A 23,715-nucleotide genomic window follows, 5' to 3' on the forward strand; every position below is an offset into this window, starting at 1 on the left:
AAATGTGGCTTTCCCAGGAAAGATCATGGTGGATAGTGAGACCCAGAAGCTTAAATTTTCTGTTTTCTGCCTGATTTGAATGGTTATTTCCTTAATTAAGGCAATATAACCTTTCACATTTCATCGGTCTAATCATAAAATCTGGACATGGTCGAGGAAAACCAAAAACAGATTTCGAATTGGCATCCCAAGAGCTATCTAGCCCACTTGTAATGATATCTTTGAAAATGACTTGTTGGCCAATTTCGAATCATTTAATTTAATTTTATTATTTTTCTGCTCTTTTTATTTTATTTTATTTTCCCTACCCCTGTTTAGCTTAATGGAGGAACTTTGGAAGCTAATTTATTACATTCAAGATAAGAACATTAAACAATTGGTGCTATGGACCTCTTGATTCTAAATCTTTGATCCCACCATCGTGAGCATTATGCTCATCACAGAAATCCTTTGACTGAAGTACAAGTTGATATATATATATATATATATATATATATATATATATATATATATATATATATATATATATATATATATATATATATATATATATATATATATATATATATATATATATATACATACATACATATATATATGTATGTTGTTGCGGGCCGGCGGAGTCGGGGGAGAAGACCACTAGGGGAAAAGCTACGTCGATTCTCACCAGACTCCCCGGAATTGTAGGCCGTCGCTCACGGATAATTTTGTGAGGCGGTGGGTCGCTTAACCGACCGTGGACGTCAATAACTCAACCGCGTGACCTCGGGTCCTCCTGTCTAGAAACGGGTTACCTAATTAACCACGCGATTTAACGACCGGGAACCACGTCCTCAGTACTCCTTGTCCGAACCGGATCACTCTACCAACTACCTTTCCGGATCGGATGCAGTCGAGCGGCACTGCCAAGGACGTACCGGCAAAAGAGAACGGATTGTTGGGAATTAAGACCCGGCTAAACCTGGATTCAAACCATGCTCGACCAATGGAGGAAAAGACAAAGGCGAGCTGGGAACATTTCTACAATTATTATTTATTTACAATAAGCGAGGAAAAGCATGTGGCACAGCAAAGGGTTTATTGGGGACGTAATGCAGGGAAAGATGAGAGAGGTGTGGGTGCGGCAATTTTACAAGCCACTTACAAAAGCAGACACAGTGCAGACTTGACGCGAGATTAATAAAAGCAACAACAATCACAACAATGAAGATCTTATCCCGGCTTACCTAACGGACAGGCGCCAACACACTCAGACAAAATAAACCCAATGAAAGACAAAGGACTTTTGCAGCCAGGAAAGGAGGGAGTTGAGGTCACTGTTTTTGGTACTTGAGCGGTTCGGGGGAAGGGGTGCTCCGTGGTGCGGCACCTGGCAAAGCTGTGCAGTTCAGTCCACAGCCGCACGTGTGGTAATCGTGTCTGCAGTCGGAGCTTAAGTGGAGGAGAGCGGAGTCCAAAATGGTGAGAGTTGAGCAGTAGCAGGACCAGACAAGAGGTTTGGTCAAGGTCGTGTCAGTGGGGACCAGTAGGCTGGCCGTCGAGGTGAGACGTAAGCAGAGCCAAGCAGCCAGAACACCTTCGCAACAACTCCTTCAATTCCCTTTTGCACTTCTCCTTCCAACGGCCTCCGACAACAACAACAACCTTCCCATCCAACGACAACCTTCCCATTCAACTCAATACCTTCGCATCCAACAACTCCGACTGGCTTGTTCCTTTCCATCCACCTCAACTTCGCCCCAACCCTGAGGATTGCTCCGTACTTTATAGATCACGGAGCTCGGGGAGGAGCCATGGCGAAACCGATGTCATCGTCCGATCCGAGCATCCCGATTTGGACCGGGCCTTCATATGGTCCACCTTTCTGGGCAGGGTTTCGGCCAGACGATAGTTTGGCCCGCCCACGCCGCGCGTGCCTGGGTTTGGGAAGGTGGATGCCGATGCGGCTTCCATAGTGAACGTCGGTATTTTGCCTCTGAAAACGAGTCGCTGGATAGACGATGGTACGCTGTGGCCAGTGAAACGAGGGTAGCAAGCGAGACGATTTCACCTCAGAAAATAAAGGGAGGGAATAAAATAAAAGTGGAATAATGATCTAATAACCTAACTATAGCCCATTGCAACGCACCCCCGTGTCTTCCCACTACAGAAGGAAGGGATCTAACTACACGTATATTAATGGAATAACTGACTCAGGACAACTGTATGTTGTATGCATTCGGTTCCAAGAACCGTAACTATATATATATATATATATATATATATATATATATATATATATATATATATATATATATATATATATATATATATATATATATATATATATATATATACACATATACATACTGACTATCATTGTAATTTACCTGTTTTCGTTGCAGCAATAGTCAAGCTCTGAGCAGTGCATTACGTAAACCTGCAATATCTCTGGCAGACAGCACGGAATTGAGGTAAGGATATTATGCTGTAAATTTGGAATTTCAGTTAAAGAGAAAATTAAGTCAAAAAAAATTTCAACCTCCTCCACCCCTGCCCCTCCGTCCAATGTGTCAGTTTCTCATGTGACACGATAGGTTTTATAAACTGAAGGTTTTAAAGATTTTCCAACTCATGGAAAGCAAAGGGAAACATGTTTTTTTTTTTTTAATGCTCGTCCTTCATAGCAGTTCTTCCTTTGACAAACGGCTATTGGCTGAAGCTTCACTTTTATTACCTTCGCATTCTGCGAAAGGTTATGTTTTGGTTGGCGTGTATTTATTTATTTATTTATTTATTTGTAATCTTGTGATTCGTATAACTCAAAAAGTATTAAACCGAATTGCATGAAATTTGGTGGGATGATTGGTTATTAGCCAGGAAGCATTCGATTAGATTTTGGGATTGTTCGGGTCAAAGGTCAAGGTAAAGGTCAAAATCGTCTTTTTACGATAACACGGTCAATTTTTATTCAATTTGCATGCAACTAACGCCAAAATGTTCAGAATTCAACGCCTCATCTTGTGATATGCAATATGACACAATTATGCCCATACTCTTGTTTCCGGTTAGGGGTCAAAGGTCAGGGGGGTCACGACCTTGAAAATATGCAGTTTTTGTCATAACGCGGTCAATTCTTGTCCGCTTTACATGAACCCAGCACCAAAATGTTCAGAATTTAATGCCCAATCTTGTGACACAATGACGTCATAACACGTCACCGGTTGGGGTAAAATGTCGGGGGGGGGGGGTCACGCCCTTGAAAAATATGCGGTTTTCGGCATAACTCAGTCAATTCTTATTCGATTTGCATGAAACCAGCATCAAACGAGATTACCTTCTCTTGTTAAAACGTTGTATTCACCGAGCTTGCGAGTGAAGACTCGCCAAAACGACGTGTGTTGATTGTTGTTTAGTCCGTAGCCCCCGAAAGTCGGGGTGGGGGGGGGGTCATGACATTATAGATATGTGGTTTGTGTCATAAGACCATTCATATGAAACCAGTTCCCCACACTCATACCAAGAACAAAAAAAGTAGTGGCGGCGAAGGTATGCGCTCTATGAGTGCCCATTGTAGTTCTCACTGCGGTTAGCATACCTTTAATAGATCCTGTCATTTGAACCATCCGCCACCACAAACCAACTCTGTCCTTCACGACGTATTGTATGCTTCTGTCTTGTATGACATTGCTGTCATCTTTTTCTTTCGCAAACCTCAAAATACTTATAACCATCCTTGTTAAGAGGCCTAAGCTTTGCCAAAGTGTGGAATTTACCAGTCTGGCTGAATAATCCCCCCCCCCCCACTCACCACCCCCTAGGGTTTTGTTGAATATCATGAACATGATGGTGGAAACCATGTGCCATGAATCTGAGGATGACTCAAAGGACTGGATATTGATGAGAGAGGCATTCAGAAAGGAACTAGGTATGATGGTGCATTTTATGATCTGTTGTTGCTTTGTAAAAATGCAGAAGTACAAGATTGAAAGTATTCAAAATTATCTGTGTGCACGGAGTTGAGGCTCCTTAGCGATCCCATTTGTCCAGATAAAATAAATAATTATGAATATCTTGTACTTGCTTTTTCTCAATGAGAAAATATTGGCTCAAAGTATAAATGAATTGGATAAGTATTTGTGGAACCTTTACTACTGGGCTTTTGGCTTTCTTCCGGTACCTCCACCACTGGCGGTGGACTGAATTTGTGTTTTCATCTTTGTTTGTCTGTCTCTTAGTAGGATATCTCAAAAAAGTTATGGACAAATTCAAACGAAACTTTGTGGACAATTTGGGTGTGTGACAAGGATTAATTTATTAGATTTTTGTGAAGATCCAGAACTGGATACGAGCAATTTTTATTAACTCCGCCACTGAAGGTGATGGACGTTATGTTTTCACCCCTTTCTGTCTGTTTGTTTGTGTGCAGGATATCTCAAGAAGTTGTGTACGGCTTCGCATTAAATTTTGTGGACAAGTTCAGTGTTTGACTTGGACGAACTGATTAGATTTTGGTGAAGATCCGGATCCGGCTACTAGAATTTTTTTTAATGATTCTTCACCATTGGAGAGATGGGGCCAAAATGATGTTTAGCACGATATCTCAAAAAGTTGTGGACGGATTCTGCCGAAACTTGGTGGACATGGGTGTGTGACGAGGAAGAATTGATTCAATTTTGAAGATCCGAATCTGGATCCGGATATGAGAATTATTTGGTTTTTATAGTGATTCTTCACCATTGAGAAATCAGGCCAAAGACAATATACAGCACAATATTTGAAAAATGTATTGGGCCGGATATGTTCTTGCGATCAGGCATTGCGTGGTGGAGGTATGCACTCTACCGAGTGCCGTTCTAGTTTTTTTTTAGTTGTTGTTCACTACTGTGAGACAAAGCCAAAAACGATATAAGCATGATATCTCAAAATGTTGTGGATGAATGATGACAACTTGGTGGATGAGTTTGTTCGGTGACCACGACAAGCCGATTCGATTTTGGTTAAGGTCCGGATTCAGATCTGGCCTATTTGTGGGATACCAAATGTAAACTTCAACTTGGCCGAGGTATGCGCTCTGCCGAGTGCTGTTCAAGTTAACCTCCGCCATCTTCGAAGATGGATGGAGGTTACTGTTTTCACCCCTTTCTGTTTGTTTGTTTGTTTGTTTGTTTGTTTGTTTGTGAACAGTATTACGGAAAAACTCCTCGACGGATTTCGACGAAACTTGGTGGGGGGGGTTAGGTATGGTCCAAGGATCATGCCATTAAATTTTGGACTTGGTCCCCCCCCCCCCCCAAGAAAAATTGTTAGAGAATTTTTTTTTTTTTGCATTTCTGCATGTTTTAAGTGATTTCCAACCTCCCAAAAAAATTGTTACCCCCCCCCAAAAATAGAGATTTTTTTGCATTTCTACATGTTTTAAGTGATTTCCAACCCCCCAACAATTTTTTTACCCCCCAAAAATAGAATTTTTTTTTTGCATTTCTACATGTATTAAGTGATTTCCACCCCCCAAAAAAAATTGTTACCCCCCAAAAAAAAAATTGTTAGAGAAAATTTTTTTTGCATTTCTACATGTTTTAAGTGATTTCCAACCCCCCCTCCAAATTTTTTTACCCCTCCCCAAAAAAGAAAAACATTTTTTTTTTTGCATTTCTACATGTTTTAAGTGATTTCCAACCCCTCCCCCAAAATTTTGTTAGAGAAAAAAATGTTTTTTTATTTGCATTTCTTCATGTTTAAAGTGTTTCCGACCCCCCCCCCCCAAAAAAAAATAATTGTGAGAGAAAAAAAAATTTTTGCAACTTTTTTTTCAACTAAATTTCGATTTCTTTTTTTGGCATTTCTATATGTTTTAAGTGATTTCCACCCCCCCCCCCCCAAAAAAAAAGTTGGAGAAAAGAACTATAACTCTGTCAGCACTGTTGACATCATATTTAATGAATAAGATATAAGGTTCACTTGAGTGACCCAGCAGTATTGGCGGCGGAGGTTTTGCACTCTCCCGAGTGCTCCCCCTCTCGTTAACCTCCGCCATCGAAGATGGACGGAGGTTACTGTTTTCACCCCTGTCTGTTTGTTTGTTTATGAACAGTATTACGGAAAAACTCCTGGACGGATTTCGACGAAACTTGGTGGGGGGATTAGGTGTGGTCCAAGGATCATGCCATTAGATTTTGGACTTGGTCCAAAGTCCAATATGGCCGCTATGGTGGCCATTTTGAAAAAATATTTGAATTTTTGTTTTTGCATTTCTACATGTTTTAAGTGATTTCCAACCCAAAAAAATTAATTTGTAAGAGAAAAAATAAAAATTTGCAACTTTTTTTCAAAAAAATTTCTATTTTATTTGAAAAATATTTGATTTTTTTTTTTTTTTTGCATTTCTACATGTTTTAAGTGATTTCCAACCACCCCCCCCCCCAAAAAAAAAAATTGTTGGAGAAAAAAACAAATTTTGCACCTTTTTTTTTTGAAAAAAATTTAGATTTTTTTTTTTTGGCATTTCTACATGCGTGTCGATCTAGTTTAGTTTATTCAATCGTGGTTCAGTATAGTCTGATCCGTTTTGACCTCCAATGAATAAGATATAAGGTTCACTTGAGTGACCCAGCAGTATTGGCGGTGGAGGTTTTGCACTCTACCGAGTGCTCCCCCTCTAGTTGCAGATGTGTTAATTGAAGTATACGTACTATATTGCAAGGCCCTTCCTGCTTTCTTCTCATCTAATTACCTCTCGAGTCGAATCAACTTGAGCATGTCAAAAGCGAGTACATTTTGTAAATCTAAGTTTATCCATGTCCATATTAGCAGCAACAGATGGAGAGGGAATTGTTAGCTGATAAAAAGTTGAATTTGGTTAGAAAGATGCAAAGCTGATTGTTATGACATTAAGCATCAAGGAATACTTATGAATAATGTCCCCGTGTCAACTAATCCTTATTCTCATCCCTTTCTTGTCATCGCCCACGCATCAGATGACCTACATTGTCTTGTAGCTTTAATGGTGCATTTCAGTTTGCTGACTCGCATCGTATACTTGCATTGCTGTTGCATTTTAGGAATAAATGCGCTGTTAATATTGTTACGGTTTCGGGGTCGACGGGGTTTTCACGAGGGGATTTCTCAGATCCAATTCGCTGACCTCTGAACCTGGAAGCCAACAAACCATGGACAACTCCGTTGCCCGACGGGTTGCTAAGCAATCATGGACACCGGTTTGGGTAACTAAACCGAGGAGGGTACTCATGCACAGCATCACATTACCTACTGGTGATCGATTTATCTTAACCAGGGAATCACGCTCAATGTCCCACCTCGTCTACTTATTGTGGTACGGCCGAGCAAAACCAGAGGTGGGGGCATTGGTTCTCTACCATACCGACTCAATGGGGTGCAGCGTTCCTTCTATTTGGTACGTACGCCATATTGTACCAATGAAAGAAAAGACAACTTACCAGGTTTGGAATAGTTTACCAATGGTTCATTGAGACATGTATTTACAGGCAGTTATTAACACGCAAATATTCACAAGGCACATACAGACAGAAACACAAGAAAAGTCTTAACACCGAGCACAGAAGTTCCCCTTCAACAATCTTACACCATCTTAATTAAATAAGCCACACGCTCCGGGAAACCATAGAGAAAGTAGCGAGAAGTATAGAGATGTATCGAAAGATTGGGGCTTTGTGTTGGCCCCTTGCGTCCCTTGTAAACAGCCGGTCTTGCATCGGTCCAAAGTGAAGGGAATGGTATGGAATGGAAATACGGTGTGTATGTCGGTGCAGTGTCGGGAATTCTGTGTGTGCGTGTTCCTGGAGCCGCCATGCCTGAAGACCACGTGCTGCATTCGCCCTTGGAGCCCGTTTGGTCAGTCTGGTGTCAGCGCACTTGGCCAGGCAATATCTTGCAACGGCAGGTTCGTTCGACAGCTCATGGTTCGTGCGACAGCCCGTGGCTTGACAGACAGCAGCATTAAGGCAGTTCGTTAGATGGCGGTGGCCTGGCAGTTTCGTCAGACGGCAACGGTGTCGTTCGTTCGTTTGTCCTGGCTTTTATTGAGCTTGAGACGAGGTGTGGCAAAGGTGCTTGAGACACCCTCTTACCCACTCGTGTTACATCTCCGTTGGCCCTGCGGGTCGGCTCCATAGCGTCCACGCCTGAGAGCGCAGCGTTAGCGTCTTGGTTGCCATTGGAATTGCGGTGCTGCCGGCCTTGAACGAAGCATGATGGCAGCTCTAATGTTGGCTGTGATTGTGATGGCTGTGTCGTTTGTGCTGTGGGAAGGTGTGGGGGGGGGATGATTTGAAGGAATTGAGGATGGGAGGTATTTAAAATAGATTGATTAAAGATCTGGGTTACCTAGTTTGAGAGGTAAAGGGTGAAAACTTTTACTGAAGCACAGGCAATAGAGGTTCAGAAGCAAAAGGGTGAGCAGTTGGGATGGATGGAAAGCTAAAGGCGGGATGCCTGTATTAATGGACAAAAGAGTGCCGAGTAAGTGAGGAATCACAACGGGGATGAAACATGCTAACGCTCAATGCATTTTCCTTGTTCCTGATATGAGGAGAAGGTACCCGACTGAGCACATTTACTAATAAAATATCTAACTAGGGAATCCTTTTGTGTTGAATGCTTCACCCCGGTGTTAATTTCCATAACCGCAACAATGTGTTTATAAGATGTAAAGTGCCCCATTGTTTTGGCGTTTGTACAGTATTGATGTAGATGCAGACGAGAAGGGCACTTGGTGGAGCGCATACCTCCACCACGCAACGCCTGATCCACGAGAGCGTATCGGGCCCAATAACGTTTTGAAATATCATGCTATATATTGTCTTTAGCCCCATCTCCCAATGGTGAAGAATTACCTTTAAAATTTTTTAATTCTCATATCTGGATGTGGATCCGCATCTTCACCAAAATTTAATCAGTTCGTCCTTGTCACACACCCAACCTGTTCACAAAATTTCATCCGAATCCATACACAACTTTTTGAGATATCCTGTGCACACACAAACAGAAGGACAGACAAGGGTGAAAACATAACCTCCTTCCACCTTTGGTGGTGGAGGTAATAAAGTGCACTGCAGATAATTTAGTTAAAATGTATTTTAAAAAAACAGTTTGTCTTCAAAATTCTATCATTATACAGTGCCTGGAACATCATGCTTCTGTCTGAAAATCAAATTCCTCACCTGTTGATCAGTAATAAAATAGGCCTAGAAACTATTTATATGACCTGGCAAAATGTTTGACCTCTGCTTTCCCCCATATGCTCCATAATTCCCTTCTTTCCTCTTTTATATTATGGTTGTGGGGGTAGTTGGAGGAATTTCAGAGGAAAGTTTGGATTGAATGGAGTTGTTTGGTCCATGGATGTGTAGGAGACATATCGATGTAATTAAGTAGGGAGACTGTGAGCTTAAGTGTTTCTTATCACCACACGTGAGGGTGGGGGAGTAGTGCTGTGTTAGATAGGGATTAAGGATAAGTTCTCTCAGTATGTAATTGCCCCCCCCCCACCTGTAACTTTTCCCCACGTTTTTATATAACAAACCAGCAATGATGGAGTTGCGCTTTTATAACAACTATAACAGAAGCTAGCCAAACGTGTCGAGCAGGAAGAAGCCCTGCCTTCCTGGGTTTCTTATGAGCAAGCCACACCCCGGAGGTGGAACGCTTGTTCGGTGTGACCTCAGGAGAGATATGGAGGAAGGCACGAATGTGGAATGATGGATGCACGCGGTTGAGAGAAAACGTAGCTTGCAGATGGCCTGTAAAAACTGGGCTTTACAGCTGACTTTGCTTCAACACATGAAGAAGACAGCACGATTCTTGTATTCGTGCTGATGTGATTTGGCTCGCATGGTGAAGCGAGATGCTGGCCATCAACTCTTGGCTGGTCATATCAGACGGGTCTCAAAGCCTCTTGTCACCGAAGGGGATGGCGTCATTCTAAGCTGCACAGGGTCTCTGAGCCTTGGTGTTGAATACCGCTCACAAATTGCCTGACGTACGTTTGTCCCGCTGCGAGAGAGCGACTTGGCACTATTTTGTGCGCGTCTGCATGTGGAGGACGAAACGCCTTGATTCCAAGTTCCATAAAGACCATCTCTGAACCAAGCTAAGTGCCAGAATAATGGAAGGATTTTCTTTGATTTTGTTTCCCCTTGTCTGTATTTAAGTCTGTGTGTCGAGGTGCCTCGACTTAGACTTTAGCACAGATGCCAACCCTCCCGATTTCATCGGGAGGCTTCCGAAAATTCACCCAAACTCCCGCCCTTACGATCACTATCCTTATCCTCCCGAAATTTTGATATTTTTGCACTGTTCACTAATCAGAATGTACTAGTATGAGAATTGAATGAAAAGCATCGTCTGCTACGTATAGCATGTGGTAACTCCATAACGTTCGCTGTGACCAAATTGTACGTAAAAAAATGCAAATTCAAATGAGGAGCAGCGAAACATTGGGTCTGGATCTCGCTTATGCGATCATGCACTGAGATTTAGTGCATGCGGTATGTGTGCAATACAGTGCATGCGGTATGTATGCACAGTGTATATGCATGCGATACGCTCACTGCATGCAGCTGGGCTCCGTACCAGCCCGGCGGTCGCGACCACCGTGCGGTGTTTAACAGCCGCTAGAGTTCTACGAGTCGCGCTGCAGCTGTGGAACATCGACTTCGAAGTTACCGATGCTTCAAGCCCTCGATGTTGATTACGAAATGGCAGAAAAGAAGCTTACGAAGACCAAGAAATGGTCTCAGAAGTACAAGACCGAATACAGTCTCCAATACCCGTGTATTCGAAAGTCTGAAAGAGGAATTCATCATGCGTATTGTACAGTATGCAGCGTTGATATTTCAGTTGAGCACGGAGGTCGCGATGATATTCGGAAGCACGTTGGAAGCAAACGGCACACAGACATTGCAAAGGAGAGATCTTCGAGCACGAGTACCGGTACACTTCTGAATTATTTCACCAAACAAGGGACAAGCGAGGAAGAGGATGTTACCCGAGCGGAACTTCTCTTTAGTGGATTTATTGTGGAACATAACTTGCCCATATCAGTCTCAGATCATGCTGGACCTCTATTTCAAAAGATGTTTCCAGATTCAAAAGTTGCTTCAAAGTATGGATGTGCAAGAACAAAAACTTCAGCAATAATTGGTGAGTTGTCAAATGTTACTGCTTCATCTATTGCCGATATTGCTAGACTAGCTCCATTTAGCCTAGCTACAGACGGTAGCAATGACAGTGGTGAGGCCCAGCTATATCCTGTCCTGATTTCGTACTATGACAACAGTGCTGGGATTGTGAAGCAAGGTTTGCTAAGTTTGCCTGCGTGCAAACAAGATTCCACTGGAGAAAACATTTTCAAACTGCTTGATCTTGAGTTCAGTGACAGGAAAATTCCGTGGGGAAATTGTGTTTCCTTTTGTGCTGATAATGCCTCTGTCATGGTGGGCAAGCACAAAGGAGTCGCTGCTTATATCCACAAACAAAATCCAGAGTGCTACATCATGGGATGCCCTTGCCATATGATGCACAATACGGCCAAGAAGGCGGCTCAGGCCTTACCCATTGAATTAGATGACTTTCTCATCGATATTTACTACTACTTGGACAAAAGTAGTAAACGCGTCAAAGGAGTGAAAGCACTGCAAGAACTCTGTGATGCCCCGACACACAAGATTCTGCAGCATGTCGCAACAAGGTGGCTGTCCCTTGGTCAGTGCCTAGACAGGCTGATTGAACAGTGGGAGCCACTTCGCCTCTTCTTCAAAGAAGAAGTACGAAGAAAAATGCAACCAACTGTAGCCAAGACTCTAACAACGAGCAAGAAGGACGGCACTGTATCTACTGCCAGTACTGGCACTGCAGGATCAAGCACTAGTGGAGCAGCATTCACCACTACCACTGCAGTATCTGCTGCGAAGAAGACAGCAGGGACAGCACCAAAACCAATGCTGAGAGCAGGTAGCATCACCGGCCCTTCATCACGTTCATCTACAAAGCAGATCCCTTCAGAGTCGAGAAAGACTGTGATAGTCCCATCTACAGGCAAAGAAGGACCCAAGTTAAGTTCTGCTTTTGCCAAATCACTTGATAGAAGCTCAGCAAAACCTTCGAATCAGAGGTCTTCTTCCTTGGCTGCACCTACCTCAAGCTCTCTCCTCAAACGTAAAATTGGATCTGGTACTACGAGTCTGACCTCTTCTGCTGGCAGTAAACGCAAGTGTGATCGCCCTGCGGCTAAGTGTACTACGAGTTCTACAACTAAAAGCGCATCTTCCTCAAACACTGTGCAGGAATCTAGAGAAAAACGTGTCAACAGGATGTTCTTGTCTCCACAAACAAAACTCTATTGTTTCTTCCTTCGATATGCTAACAAGCTTTTTGAGAAGGGGAATCTTCTGCTCCAAAGAGACAAACCCTGTATTCATCTCCTGCACGGAGAATTGAATGGTCTTCTGAAAGATATCTTCGTACGGTTTTTGAAACCATCGGTGTCATCGGTTGCTCTGGTAAATGTACCCTTCTCTGACAGAAATCATCAGAAGAATGATGAGGACCTCATGATTGGGAACGATGCCAAACTGTATATAAGGGAACAAAGGAGTCTCAAGAAATCCACCTTCACTCTGAGTGAGTCAGACATCCAAGGTTTCTTCAGTGCAGTTCGCTCATATTATGTGAAAGCCTGCAATTACATCTTCAAAACCTGGCCGCTAGATGATGAATTAGCCAAGCATGCTCTGGTGCTGGATGTTAAGCTACACCAAGAAGTGGGGTTTGACTGTGTGGAGTTTTTCATCAAGAAATTCCCCTGTCTGTTCAGTGGCGGTGATAGTGACATAGACAGTCTTGAGAGTGAATTCGCTCACTACCAGGCAGACGCCTCCATAGCTACAATTGCTACTGAGACAGTGAGAGTGGATGAGCAGTGGCATCGGATTTCACAGCTCACAGATCCCTGCACTGGTGCCAAGAAGTATCCTAATTTGAGCAAAGTGATGAAGGGAATCTTGGTCATTCCTCATTCGAACGCATCATGTGAGCGGGCACTCAGTCTTGTACGGAATAATCATACTGAATTTCGTCCCAATTTGAGTGTCAAAACCCTGGAAGCTCTCTTAATTGAAAAACTAGCTCATAGCACCCCTTGCTACCAGAGAGAATACAGCAAAGACATAATCAGAAGGGCTAAAAGAGCCACACAGCTGTCACTCAGCAAAGCTGCCATGGAAAAAGCAAGCAGCAGTAGTACCAGCCAGTAAGGTAAGAAAAATATTGCTTCTTTTGTGCTTTTTGTTAATCTTTGATTGTCCCCTAACTTACTAATATTAACATACATGTAACATTAAAAAGTGCACAATTTTCCCCTTTTTTTGTTCAAAAAGTGGGAATTCTTAACATGTTAAATGCTCCAAAATAGGCTCAGAGGGCACTAGAGAGCGTCTAGAACCCCAGAGCTTCCAGGGCCCTAAGGCGGGCCCTGGACCCCGCCGCAAGGGTCGAGCGCTCCGCGCTCGAGATGTGCGCTTCGCGCACATTATTTGGTGTCGGTTGCAAATCCTCCCTAATTCTGATTTCCAAAAGTTGGCATCTCTGCTTTAGTTTACCTCGTGTATTATTATAATCTGATTATTGTCCTTTGTAAATATTTGTCTGTTTTCATTAAATTCCCGCGTTTATTTTTAAGTTGCTATGTCCATGGATTTGTCGAGTTCGAGTATTAATCCCCCCTGTGCATCCATCCGTGCCCTGCCCCTCCTGCATGTGTTATAATCTCCGAGGATCAATGTGTCTGCCTCCGAAGGAAAACCGCTCGGCTATCTGGGCTGGCGGTGTTAACCGCCCGTCACCACAGTTTAGGTCGAGCGAGGGGAATTAACAAAACCGCCAGGCCCACGACAATATTATTTCCTCTCAACATCCCTTATTTTCTTCCCCATCCTCCCACTCCCCATACCCTCCCTTCTCTTGCTTTATCCTCTTCGCTTTTTTTAATCGAATGTATTTTTCATAATTCATCCCCCTTCGTGTGTGTATGTGTGTGTGTTGGTGTGTTATATGCATGTGAAGGAGTTGTTACCCCCTGTGTACATGTGTTTTGTCAAGGTAAAACATCATGTCTCCATACTGTTTTGTGAATATACTCAGGAAGTCAGATTTTTTTTTATTATTTTGAAGCCACTGAGATGTCCCTTGGGCCAGGATTCCCCTCCGACACCCTCTTGTATGAATATGATTTGCACCCGCGTCTCTCCTGCCAGAGACCTACAGCATTCCGAGCACCAAATCAAATTGGAATTTGTCGTGGTTCTATCTGTCGTGTGCACAGGCATTAGCTGCACCAGGAGGTATGAAGCGGTCAGCACGATAAAAAGTTGTCGCATGTGGGCAGAGCAGTGCAGGTGGAGTAGTTTGGAGATGATAGGAGAGAGTTCATTGTTCGTTTTTCACCAATGACAGTTGCTTCCGATCACACTGGAGGTTTAAGCAGGTCTGTGCCAACGATCTAACCCTCACCTGCCTTTCTACTACTGGTAACTACGGAACTCAATTTGGTTTTGCCACAAAGGACTTCTTACCATGCATGCGTTCAATTTGGCCAATCACCATTCTGCTCTCCTGAAGCCACTTGTCGTGGGGTGCTGAGCAAGTGACATATGTGCCTCTCTGTACACACAATATTTGTTTTGTTACCACATCTCAATTTTACCCAGTCGATTAGCATCTTATTTGACAATTGGGAGCTGAAATATATACAGTACTTACAATACTGGGTAGATGGGTGCACCACAGACTGTGCACAAATGACATTAGCAAGGAAAGACTGAGCTACAAGTAGAGAGGAGGGAAAAGTAAACGAGAGGAGAAGAAATTGTAAAATAAGGAATTGGAAGGAGTGAGGTGGAAATGCAGTGGATTGGAGAATGGAGAAAGTTTGTGAGTACAGTCAGACCATGTATGATCAACTATATTGGCCAACCGTGTAATAAAATGACAAATATGTGACGAACTATGCGATGGGACTTTCAGCTTCGGGAATGGACACGTAAACCTCTTGTAATGCTTCAACCAAATATAATACCAGTTGGAAACAATCTATTTGGCAGAATTTGACTGTTGGAAGAGCAAAGTACATACCGTCTACTTGCTTCAAAAATTAACCGGAATAAAGCTCGTCCCAATGACATACTTTTCCAGGACTTGAATTTTTGGTTCCTGGGGAAGGCTGATATAACTGGTCACTTAACTTTCCATGCTAATACCGGATACTGTTTAGAATCCTTCTGGATACTAGCTGTGCAAGTATGATTTTTTTTAAATGACTGATTTATTTTCGGTTTTTCCACCGACATTGTTGCAGGTTCTCCAGTGTACAACAACGAGCCATTTGCTGTGCTTCTGTTCACCATGGTAACAAAGTTCTGCAGTGGTCATGCTCCACACTTTCCCATGAAGAAGGTTTTACTACTCCTTTGGAAAGTTGTCCTGGTAGGTTTATCAATGGCATGCTTGTCAGCATCCTATATTCTGTCAAACACTTTCTCTTCAATATTACCTTGGTCTTGCTGACAGAAAAGTAAAACGAGGAGCTCATGAATATATTGTTGTGGTTGTGGGGGTTGATGGAGGAATTAAATAGGGAATTTAGGATTGAATAGAGTTTTGGTCCGTGGACGCGTAGGAGGCATCTCAATGTAATTAAGTAGGGTAGCTGTGAGCTTAAGTGTTACATGTCATCACACGGCGGGGTGAGGGGGTGTGGTATTAATGAGCTAAGGAGTAAGAATAAGTTCCCCCAGTATGTAATTACCCCCTTGAGACTTTTCCCAATGTTTTTATATTTCAAGATCAGCAATAAAGGTGGGGAAACACGTCCCTAAAACAACTACAAGCAAATGTGCCGAGCAGGCAGATGCCCCGCCTCCAAGGGTGATGGCGGGTGAAGTCACACCCCCAAGGTTGATGATTGACTGGTGTGACGTCAGAAGCTAGCCGAGTGGGTGCAGGTCCTGCCTTCCTGGTTTTTGTGTGAGCAAGCCATGCCCCGGAGAAGAAAACGGTGGTTAGGCGTGATGTCAAAGAGGAGAGTGGAGTTCAGGATGACCGCCTGCACAAGTCAGTGGTTGAGTGCGGAGTGAAGGACGCACGCGGTTGAGAAAGAACTTAGTTCGGAGATGGCCTGTAAGAACAGGGCTTTACAGCTGGCTTTCCTTTGACACACGAAGAGGATGGCACGATTCTTGTATTCATGTTGAGGCGATTTGGCTCGCGTGGTGAAGCAAGACGCTGGCCTTTGGCTCTTGGTTGGGTTGTGAGGAAAGAACCCCGAGCTTCGTGCATGTCAAATAGCGAGTCGGTGAGGATGATCGACACATGAAGCAGCTGCACAGGTCTCTGAGCCTTGGTGTTGAGTGCCGCTTGTGGATTGCCTGGCGTACGTTTGTCCTGCTCCGAGAGAAGCGACTTGGCGCCATTTTGCGCTCGTCTGCATGTGCTGGTGGAAGCGCCTCGATACCAAGTTCCACAAAGACAAGCTCTGGGCCAAGCTGAGTACCAGAGTAAAGGAGGGGTTTTATTTTTATTTCGTTTTCCCTTTGTCTGTATTTAACTCCGTGTGTGGCGGCGTCTCGACTAAAGACTTTTTTATTTATTTCACGTTATTATCATCACATTTTGATAATTGTCCTTTGTAAATATTTTTCTTTTTTTAATTAAGTATGTTCATGTTAAGTAACTGTATCCGTATATTTGTCATGGGGTTTGAGTATAAACCCCCTGTGCCTTCATTTCTGTGCTGTGCTCCTCCATCCCTCTGCCATTGCGCCCTTTTCCCGCGCGCGCATTAATCTCCGAGAGTTTCGGCTGTAGGCCTCCAAGGGAGAAGTTCGGCTGTCCTCGGGGCTGGTGGTGTTAACCGCCGGTCACCACAATTTGGGTCGGGGGGTTGACCCTGAACCGGCCACCCCATGACAATATCATCACGAGTATGCACACTCATTAATATATCATGGTCTTGAGGTACACACACTCGCCTCTTCGGTGTCGAGCCTGGATTTGAATCTCAGCCCAGCTATAAACTATCATCCTGGTGTTTCACAGGCAGGGTGATTCATCAATGTGTGTGCGCTGTCCCTTGGATGAACGTTAAACTGGGCGTCCCCATCCCTTCTGCCAGCAATAGTTGATGGAGGTGAAGATCCCATGGTGTTCTTTGCGTAGAGTCGGCGAGCTATCGCCGGTACCCTGAAAAAAATTACAAATTCTTGCCCTAACCTGCAGGGGGCATTGCCGTCAGTGACACAGTCACGCCCTCAGCTTATGATGCTACGCGCAGCCTTGCGTTGGATACGAAAGGAGAAGACGAAGAGGACTGGTTTGAGATTTTGGTTTTTGTAATTGTCGATTATGAATTGGTGTCGAGAGTTTTGAGGACGGTTTACAGGAGACTTCCTACCACCATGAAGTAAGAAACATATTTGAGGAGATCAGATTGTTGACTTGATTGTCTTATTGCTTGCTCTGGCTTTATGAAACCGTCTGTGTATCTTTGTCACATAATTCTCTTTTCCAAGAGATGAAATTAAAATTGAAATATTAATCATATTCCATGTGCCACCAGTTTTCAGCTGGTGGTTTTGAGGACCTTCAGGAAGCTAAGGTTTGCCAGCGGCAAGAGCTGGGCCTCCTCCCAATGCCTGAGGACAGTATTAGAGTAACTAGAGGTCTTCGCGCATCTTCACCACCAGCCTCTGCTGCAGACCTCATTGATCAGCAACAACAACGTCGAGCCCGTCGCCCGAAACGAGTATCTGCTTTTTTATTTTTCTCATCTCCTTTTTTTTTTTTTTTTTTTTTTTTTCTCCTTCTTCTTCTTCTTCTTCTTCTTCTTCTTCTTCTTCTTCTTCTTCTTCTTCTTCTTCTTCTTCTTCTTCTTCTTCTTCTTCTTCTTCTTCTTCTTCTTCTTCTTCTTCTTCTTCTTCTTCTTCTTCTTCTTCTTCTTCTTCTTCTTCTTCTTCTTCTTCTTCTTCTTCTTCTTCTTCTTCTTCTTCTTCTTCTTCTTCTTCTTCTTCTTCTTCTTCTTCTTCTTCTTCTTCTTCTTCTTCTTCTTCTTCTTCTTCTTCTTCTTCTTCTTCTTCTTCTTCTTCTTCTTCTTCTTCTTCTTCTTCTTCTTCTTCTTCTTCTTCTTCTTCTTCTTCTTCTTCTTCTTCTTCTTCTTCTTCTTCTTCTTCTTCTTCTTCTTCTTCTTCTTCTTCTTCTTCTTCTTCTTCTTCTTCTTCTTCTTCTTCTTCTTCTTCTTCTTCTTCTTCTTCTTCTTCTTCTTCTTCTTCTTCTTCTTCTTCTTCTTCTTCTTCTTCTTCTTCTTCTTCTTCTTCTTCTTCTTCTTCTTCTTCTTCTTCTTCTTCCTCTGTCTCCTCTGTCTCCTCTGTCTCCTCTGTCTCCTCTGTCTCCTCTGTCTCCTCTGTCTCCTCTGTCTCCTCTGTCTCCTCTGTCTCCTCTGTCTCCTCTGTCTCCTCTGTCTCCTCTGTCTCCTCTGTCTTCTCTCTGTCTTCTCTCTCTGTCTTCTCTCTCTGTCTTCTCTCTCTGTGTCTCTCTCTGTGTCTCTCTCTCTGTCTCTCTCTCTGTGTCTCTCTCTGTGTCTCTCTCTGTGTCTCTCTCTGTCTCTCTCTGTCTCTCTCTGTCTCTCTCTGTCTCTCTCTGTCTATCACCCTCTCTCTCCTTCTCCCTGTCTATCTCTCTCTATTTTGTCATATTTCTTGTGGGCTTGCGCAGGCTTGCACCTTTTGTCTCAGTTTCACTCTTATGATTGTCATGTCTCATCACCTCTCTGTTGACATGATCCCAGGTAGTTCTCATTCCATGTCACCCTTCCTTTCTCATTCCATGCCATCTCCCCTGCCCCCCGCAGGCCCCACCTATCGAATACATTTCCTGTTCGCAGGGACTAGCGAAACAGGACAGCCTCGATGCCTTCAATGAAACGGACCCTTATAAAAGTGATGACATCCACGATGATGAGGATTATGGTGATGAAAATGATAGTGGCATTGATGGCGAGGTGGACCTTTTGGAAAGAGATGAGATAATGCCACCAGTGTCTTCTGCCATGGGTGAAAAACTTGTTTTTCCAAAGGGTTTGCCTTGGGCACCTAAAGTCAGGTAGTGTTATTGAAGTATTAAATTGAATGATTTGCATGGTTTTGTGCTACGCTAAAATTGGTTACATTTGTAGGATTTAAGATAAGGAATGGAAAATGTTTTATTTTCTTTTGCAGGGAAAAGGATATAGAAAATTTCTTGGAAATGAGCCGTAGCAAATTCATTGGATACCAACTCGGAGGGTAAGGCTGCAGACTGTCTGTCTGTCTTTTGAAGACAAACAGTTGGTGTTGTAAATTGTAATGTCTGCACTTCTTTGGTGAGAGAGGCCCCAGCAATGGATAAGCATGAGACAATGTGTTGTTTTATTTCAAGCCTGTGTTCACCCACTTCTCCCTCTTCATTTTATTATGGCCCCCTACCCTACTCAACCCCCCCCCCTCTCTGTTGAAATTGTTTAGCCTGCCCCCCTCCCACTGTGGAGCCTTTAGAACTGGTTACTCTGCATGAAGGAGATCGTGTCATACAAGATGGTGTAGTGACTCCTTCCATTGTGGGGCTTTGTAAGAGGAAGCATGTGTGGGTATTGGGTAAATAGTGAGTAAGAACACTGTGCATTGTAGTTCTTCAGGCAGCTCAGTGCAATGGATGGATGAGGCAGGCTGAGGGAAGTCCAGGTGCATCCCACTCTCTCCCTCTCTATCACTGTTCACACCACTTAGCATGCCTGTCATATCTAAACACCAGCCACCTGTTCCAGTTACGTGATGTGCTTGTTTGTGCCTTTGCACTTGTGTTTGTGTGCCTCCATCCACCTGCATGCATGTCTCTCGATGAGGGCCACAAGCTACACACCCAACTGTGACAGGCTATTTCCCGCCTTTTAATCAATCCCCGACCCCTCACTCATTTTTTTTTATTCCACAAGCATTGGACCCGGCATTGCCGAGCAACATCGGGTCTCTCTTCCCACCCCACCCCTTGAGGGACAAATTCATTGATATGGCTGAAACAATGATGCTATAGATATTTATCCTCATCGCCATGTCATGAATCTCGGGTGTGTTCAGTGACCAAGTTTCTTGTAGAGCGCTTGCCAAGACAACCTGGTGTTGGTTTAGCGGTTAGGTTGGTGGCTTGGGATCCAAGGGTCTTTAGTTCAAGCCTCGTTGGCCGCTGAATTAACACCAGGGAGTTGACTCAGCCTGTAATCCTTCCGAGGTTGGCAAAATGAGTACCAGTGAAGCAGCCAAAAGGCTGCACACGAAGGGAAAGGGGGTATTGACAGATTTATTAAATCTGGTATTGGTGTGGTGCAGGCATGATGGGCCGAATGGCCTCCTGTGCATAATTTCCTTGTAATTCTTTGTAAAAAGTGGCTGAAGCACTCCATGAGAAACTGTTGATAACGAACGGCTGGCTTGGCAAGTGCGAGCAAGCTGCTTAGTAACTGAGCACACCCATGGACATCCCAGCATACAGTGCATAGAAAACACCGACAAAAGGACATTTTATTCCTAAAATTAAACACTTCAAATATTAATAATAAGTATTTTCGTTGTAATGAAAACGTAACTTGTTCAGACCCACACATCCACCCACAGGCACGAACTCAGCTTTAACTATGAAATAAGGTGACAGTGAGACACCTCGTACGAAATTGCCATGTTTGTATGATATTTTCTACTCTTGTTAATCTATTCTTCTTCTTCTCCTTCTGATGGTAATCTGCAAATAAACTTTCTATCCTCGATCATATCATATTTTTTTTCCATGAATTTCAGGATGTTATATAAAAAAAGGCTCCAATTATGAGTGCATTCCTGCTGTTACAAACATCGCTGTGTGATGACGTCATTGTGTCGGGACGTCTTTTTTTCATACTTCGCACGGAATCGAACACGAGACATTTTTGCTTGTAGCAGTCATTGCAAATCCTAGTAAATAAGGCCTAGGTCACATTTGCCACCGCGGCCGTGGGGTCTCCAAAATCTATGGCCACGAGCAATTATACGGTGGCCGCAGTATTTCCACGGTCACACAATGTAGCAGTCACATATGTTTTTATTTTTCGGGGAGCCGCACGGCGTATTTAGGCCTAAGTCACATTTGCCACGGCGGCCGTGGGGTCTCCAAAATCTACGGCCATTAGTAATTATACGGCAGCCGCAGTATTTCCACGGTCACACAATATAGCAGTCACATACGTTTTTATTTTTCGGGGAGCTGCACGGCGTATTTATAAATTGTGGAGACCGAAAACGTGAAGTTGCCGTACAGTCTTTGATTTGATGTCGCACGGTGTCCTTAGGGCGTTCCTGCGGCTATAGAATTTTCAAGGCAGATGCAAGGTGCCCGCAAGGCGACCGCAGGGGGACGCAGGGGGGACGCAGGGAGGCCCTAAGACGAACGTGCGGCCAGACGGACGGTAACGAATGGCTTAATTTTTTATTTTTTTTTTACCAGTTTTTTTTTTTTTTCGGCTTGCCGAATTGCTACAGCAAACGTAGAAATGAAAAAAGTTATAATTCCACGGCGACCTTACGACCTGTAAAATATAGCTATATGGCGTAGGGCCACCCTGAGGCCACCTCAGAAACTCTGCGGCTGCCGCACGTTTCTGTCAATTCAGAGGGCGTACAGCCGCCGTATCCTAGCCGTAGAGCAAATGTGACTTAGGCCTTAGGTCTTAGAAATTGTGGAGACCAAAAACGTGGGGTTGCCATACGGTCTTTGATTTGATGTCGCACGGTGACCTTAAGGGGGCCCTGCGGCGGCCATAGAATTTTCAAGGTAGCCTCAAGGTGCCCGCAAGGCGACCGCAGGGGGCCCTCAGGTGAACGTGCTGCCAGACAGACGGTAACGAATGGGTTAATTTTTTTTTTTACCATTTCTTTTGTTTCGGCTTGTCGAATTGCTACGGCGAACGTAAAATTAAAAGTCATAACTCCGCGTTATAATTCCACGGTGACCTTACGGCCTGTAAAATATAGCCAAACGGTGTAGGGCCACCCTGAGGCCACCGCAGAAACTCTGCGGCCACCGCACGTTTCTGTCAATTCAGAGGGCGTACGGCTGCCGTATTCTCGCCGGAGAGCAAATGTGACTTAGGCCTTAGCGACACGTCACTGTCTCGCAGACAGAAAGTAACTGTGTTTGACATCCCACAAAGTTAAAAAAAAAAATTAAAATTAAAAATCACCATTTTCTTTCCTCTTCATAATGTGAGAATTAACGTACCTTCATTGGACGGTGTATATTAGAGAGCTGCAGCGATCCCTGCGGACAAAACATGCATTACCTCGTTTGAGCTGAAATCAAAATGTTACTTCTTTTTTTTCCCCCTCAAAACAGTATCCTCATTTAATGATAGAATATGCGTTGTTCAGTCTTCAAATGTACATGAGGCCTTAAAAACAATCTGAGCTATGTGAGAGAAAAAGATGGTGGCAATTTCTGGATGGCTGGAGAAAAAGCCCTGTAGAATGGGTGGTGCTTATGACCCACAGACACAGACAGACAGACAGATAGACCCACAGACACAAACTTAGCTTTATATATTAGATTATCTTGCGTGTGTAGCGTAAAGTGGCATTAAGCAATTGGTTCACTGTCTGCCTGTCCGACGGACATCATTCGATAATCAAGTAACGACTTCATTTCAATTGAATTTTCTATTGTGAACACTGTAGAACACGAATCGGAACACAACCCTGCAGATTAGTAGTACTTTGGCTCTGAATTTGACAAATTGTACGGAATCTCGACCCAAGCATGCAGCGCACTCATGGTATAGCAATTGCTTCAGTCTGTCTGCCAGTCGGGCAGTCAAACAAAATTGAAAATCATTCCAAACAGGAAACCTCCTGTTTTTTGGGCATCATAGGGTACACAGGCACTAAGAACTATTATAAAGTGTTAAATAAGTTGGTGTAAAAGAGAGTGCATCAAACGGTGGTAAACTTCCGATCTTTTATCGCCTTTATTTTATTGCAATTGAATTATATATTTGAACACGAGAACACAAATTGTCTTGTTGGCACTTCCAAAACCTCCAAGTTCACAGTACTTGGGCAAATTGGGCAGTACAGACGAGCTGGGGGTCAGAGTCCAGCTGGGTACCTGACTGTCGGAGGAAGGGGGTGCTCCGCGATGTGGCACCTGATAAAGGTCATTGGCTTGGTCCCCAGTCGCACGTGTGGGACTCGTTCGTGGTTGAGCTCGGGTGGTGAATAGCGAGGTCCACGGAGGGGGGTCAGGGTCGCTCTTACCTTTCCTTGTAGAGGGCCAGCAAAGACACGATCGCCGCCTTCACGAACTTCTGCTCAACCCTCCGCTTCAAAAGAACTGCACGCTCAACAACAACCCAATCAAACCTCCGAACAACCTTCATAATAACCCCTTCGTAACGACCCCTTCGTAATAATCCCCAAAAAACCTCTGCCTCAGAGAGTGCTCGGAATTTATGGACCTCCCTCAATGGGGCGGGGTTTGCTCGAACAGACCTCACTCCCCGCCCTGATTGGGCAGGCTCCCATGGACTCGCCCTTCCTGGGCGGGATTTCGGCCCCTGCTGGGAAACCCCACTCACTCTTCCACGCGGGTTCG

General features: G+C 43.9%; 1 protein-coding gene across 3 annotated transcripts in view; it reads left to right on the plus strand.

The window, feature by feature from the left end:
• STRIP1 (striatin interacting protein 1) overlaps positions 1–23,715 on the plus strand; it is a 57,795-nt gene that overhangs the window by 16,553 nt on the left and 17,527 nt on the right. For 2 of the 3 annotated variants that reach the window (XM_085870319.1, XM_085870318.1), the window contains exons 7-12: positions 2,385–2,453; positions 3,801–3,907; positions 15,371–15,498; positions 17,630–17,815; positions 18,917–19,167; positions 19,284–19,349. In XM_085870319.1, the coding sequence (XP_085726445.1) occupies positions 2,385–2,453; positions 3,801–3,907; positions 15,371–15,498; positions 17,630–17,815; positions 18,917–19,167; positions 19,284–19,349 (807 nt within the window). The remainder of the gene's footprint in view (positions 1–2,384; positions 2,454–3,800; positions 3,908–15,370; positions 15,499–17,629; positions 17,816–18,916; positions 19,168–19,283; positions 19,350–23,715) is intronic. The other variant, XM_085870320.1, reaches the window with a different exon arrangement.

Source organism: Eptatretus burgeri, chromosome 2 (assembly GCF_056783735.1).
Source record: "Eptatretus burgeri isolate ZD-2024b chromosome 2, Ebu_testis_v1, whole genome shotgun sequence".
Taxonomy (NCBI): domain Eukaryota; kingdom Metazoa; phylum Chordata; class Myxini; order Myxiniformes; family Myxinidae; genus Eptatretus; species Eptatretus burgeri.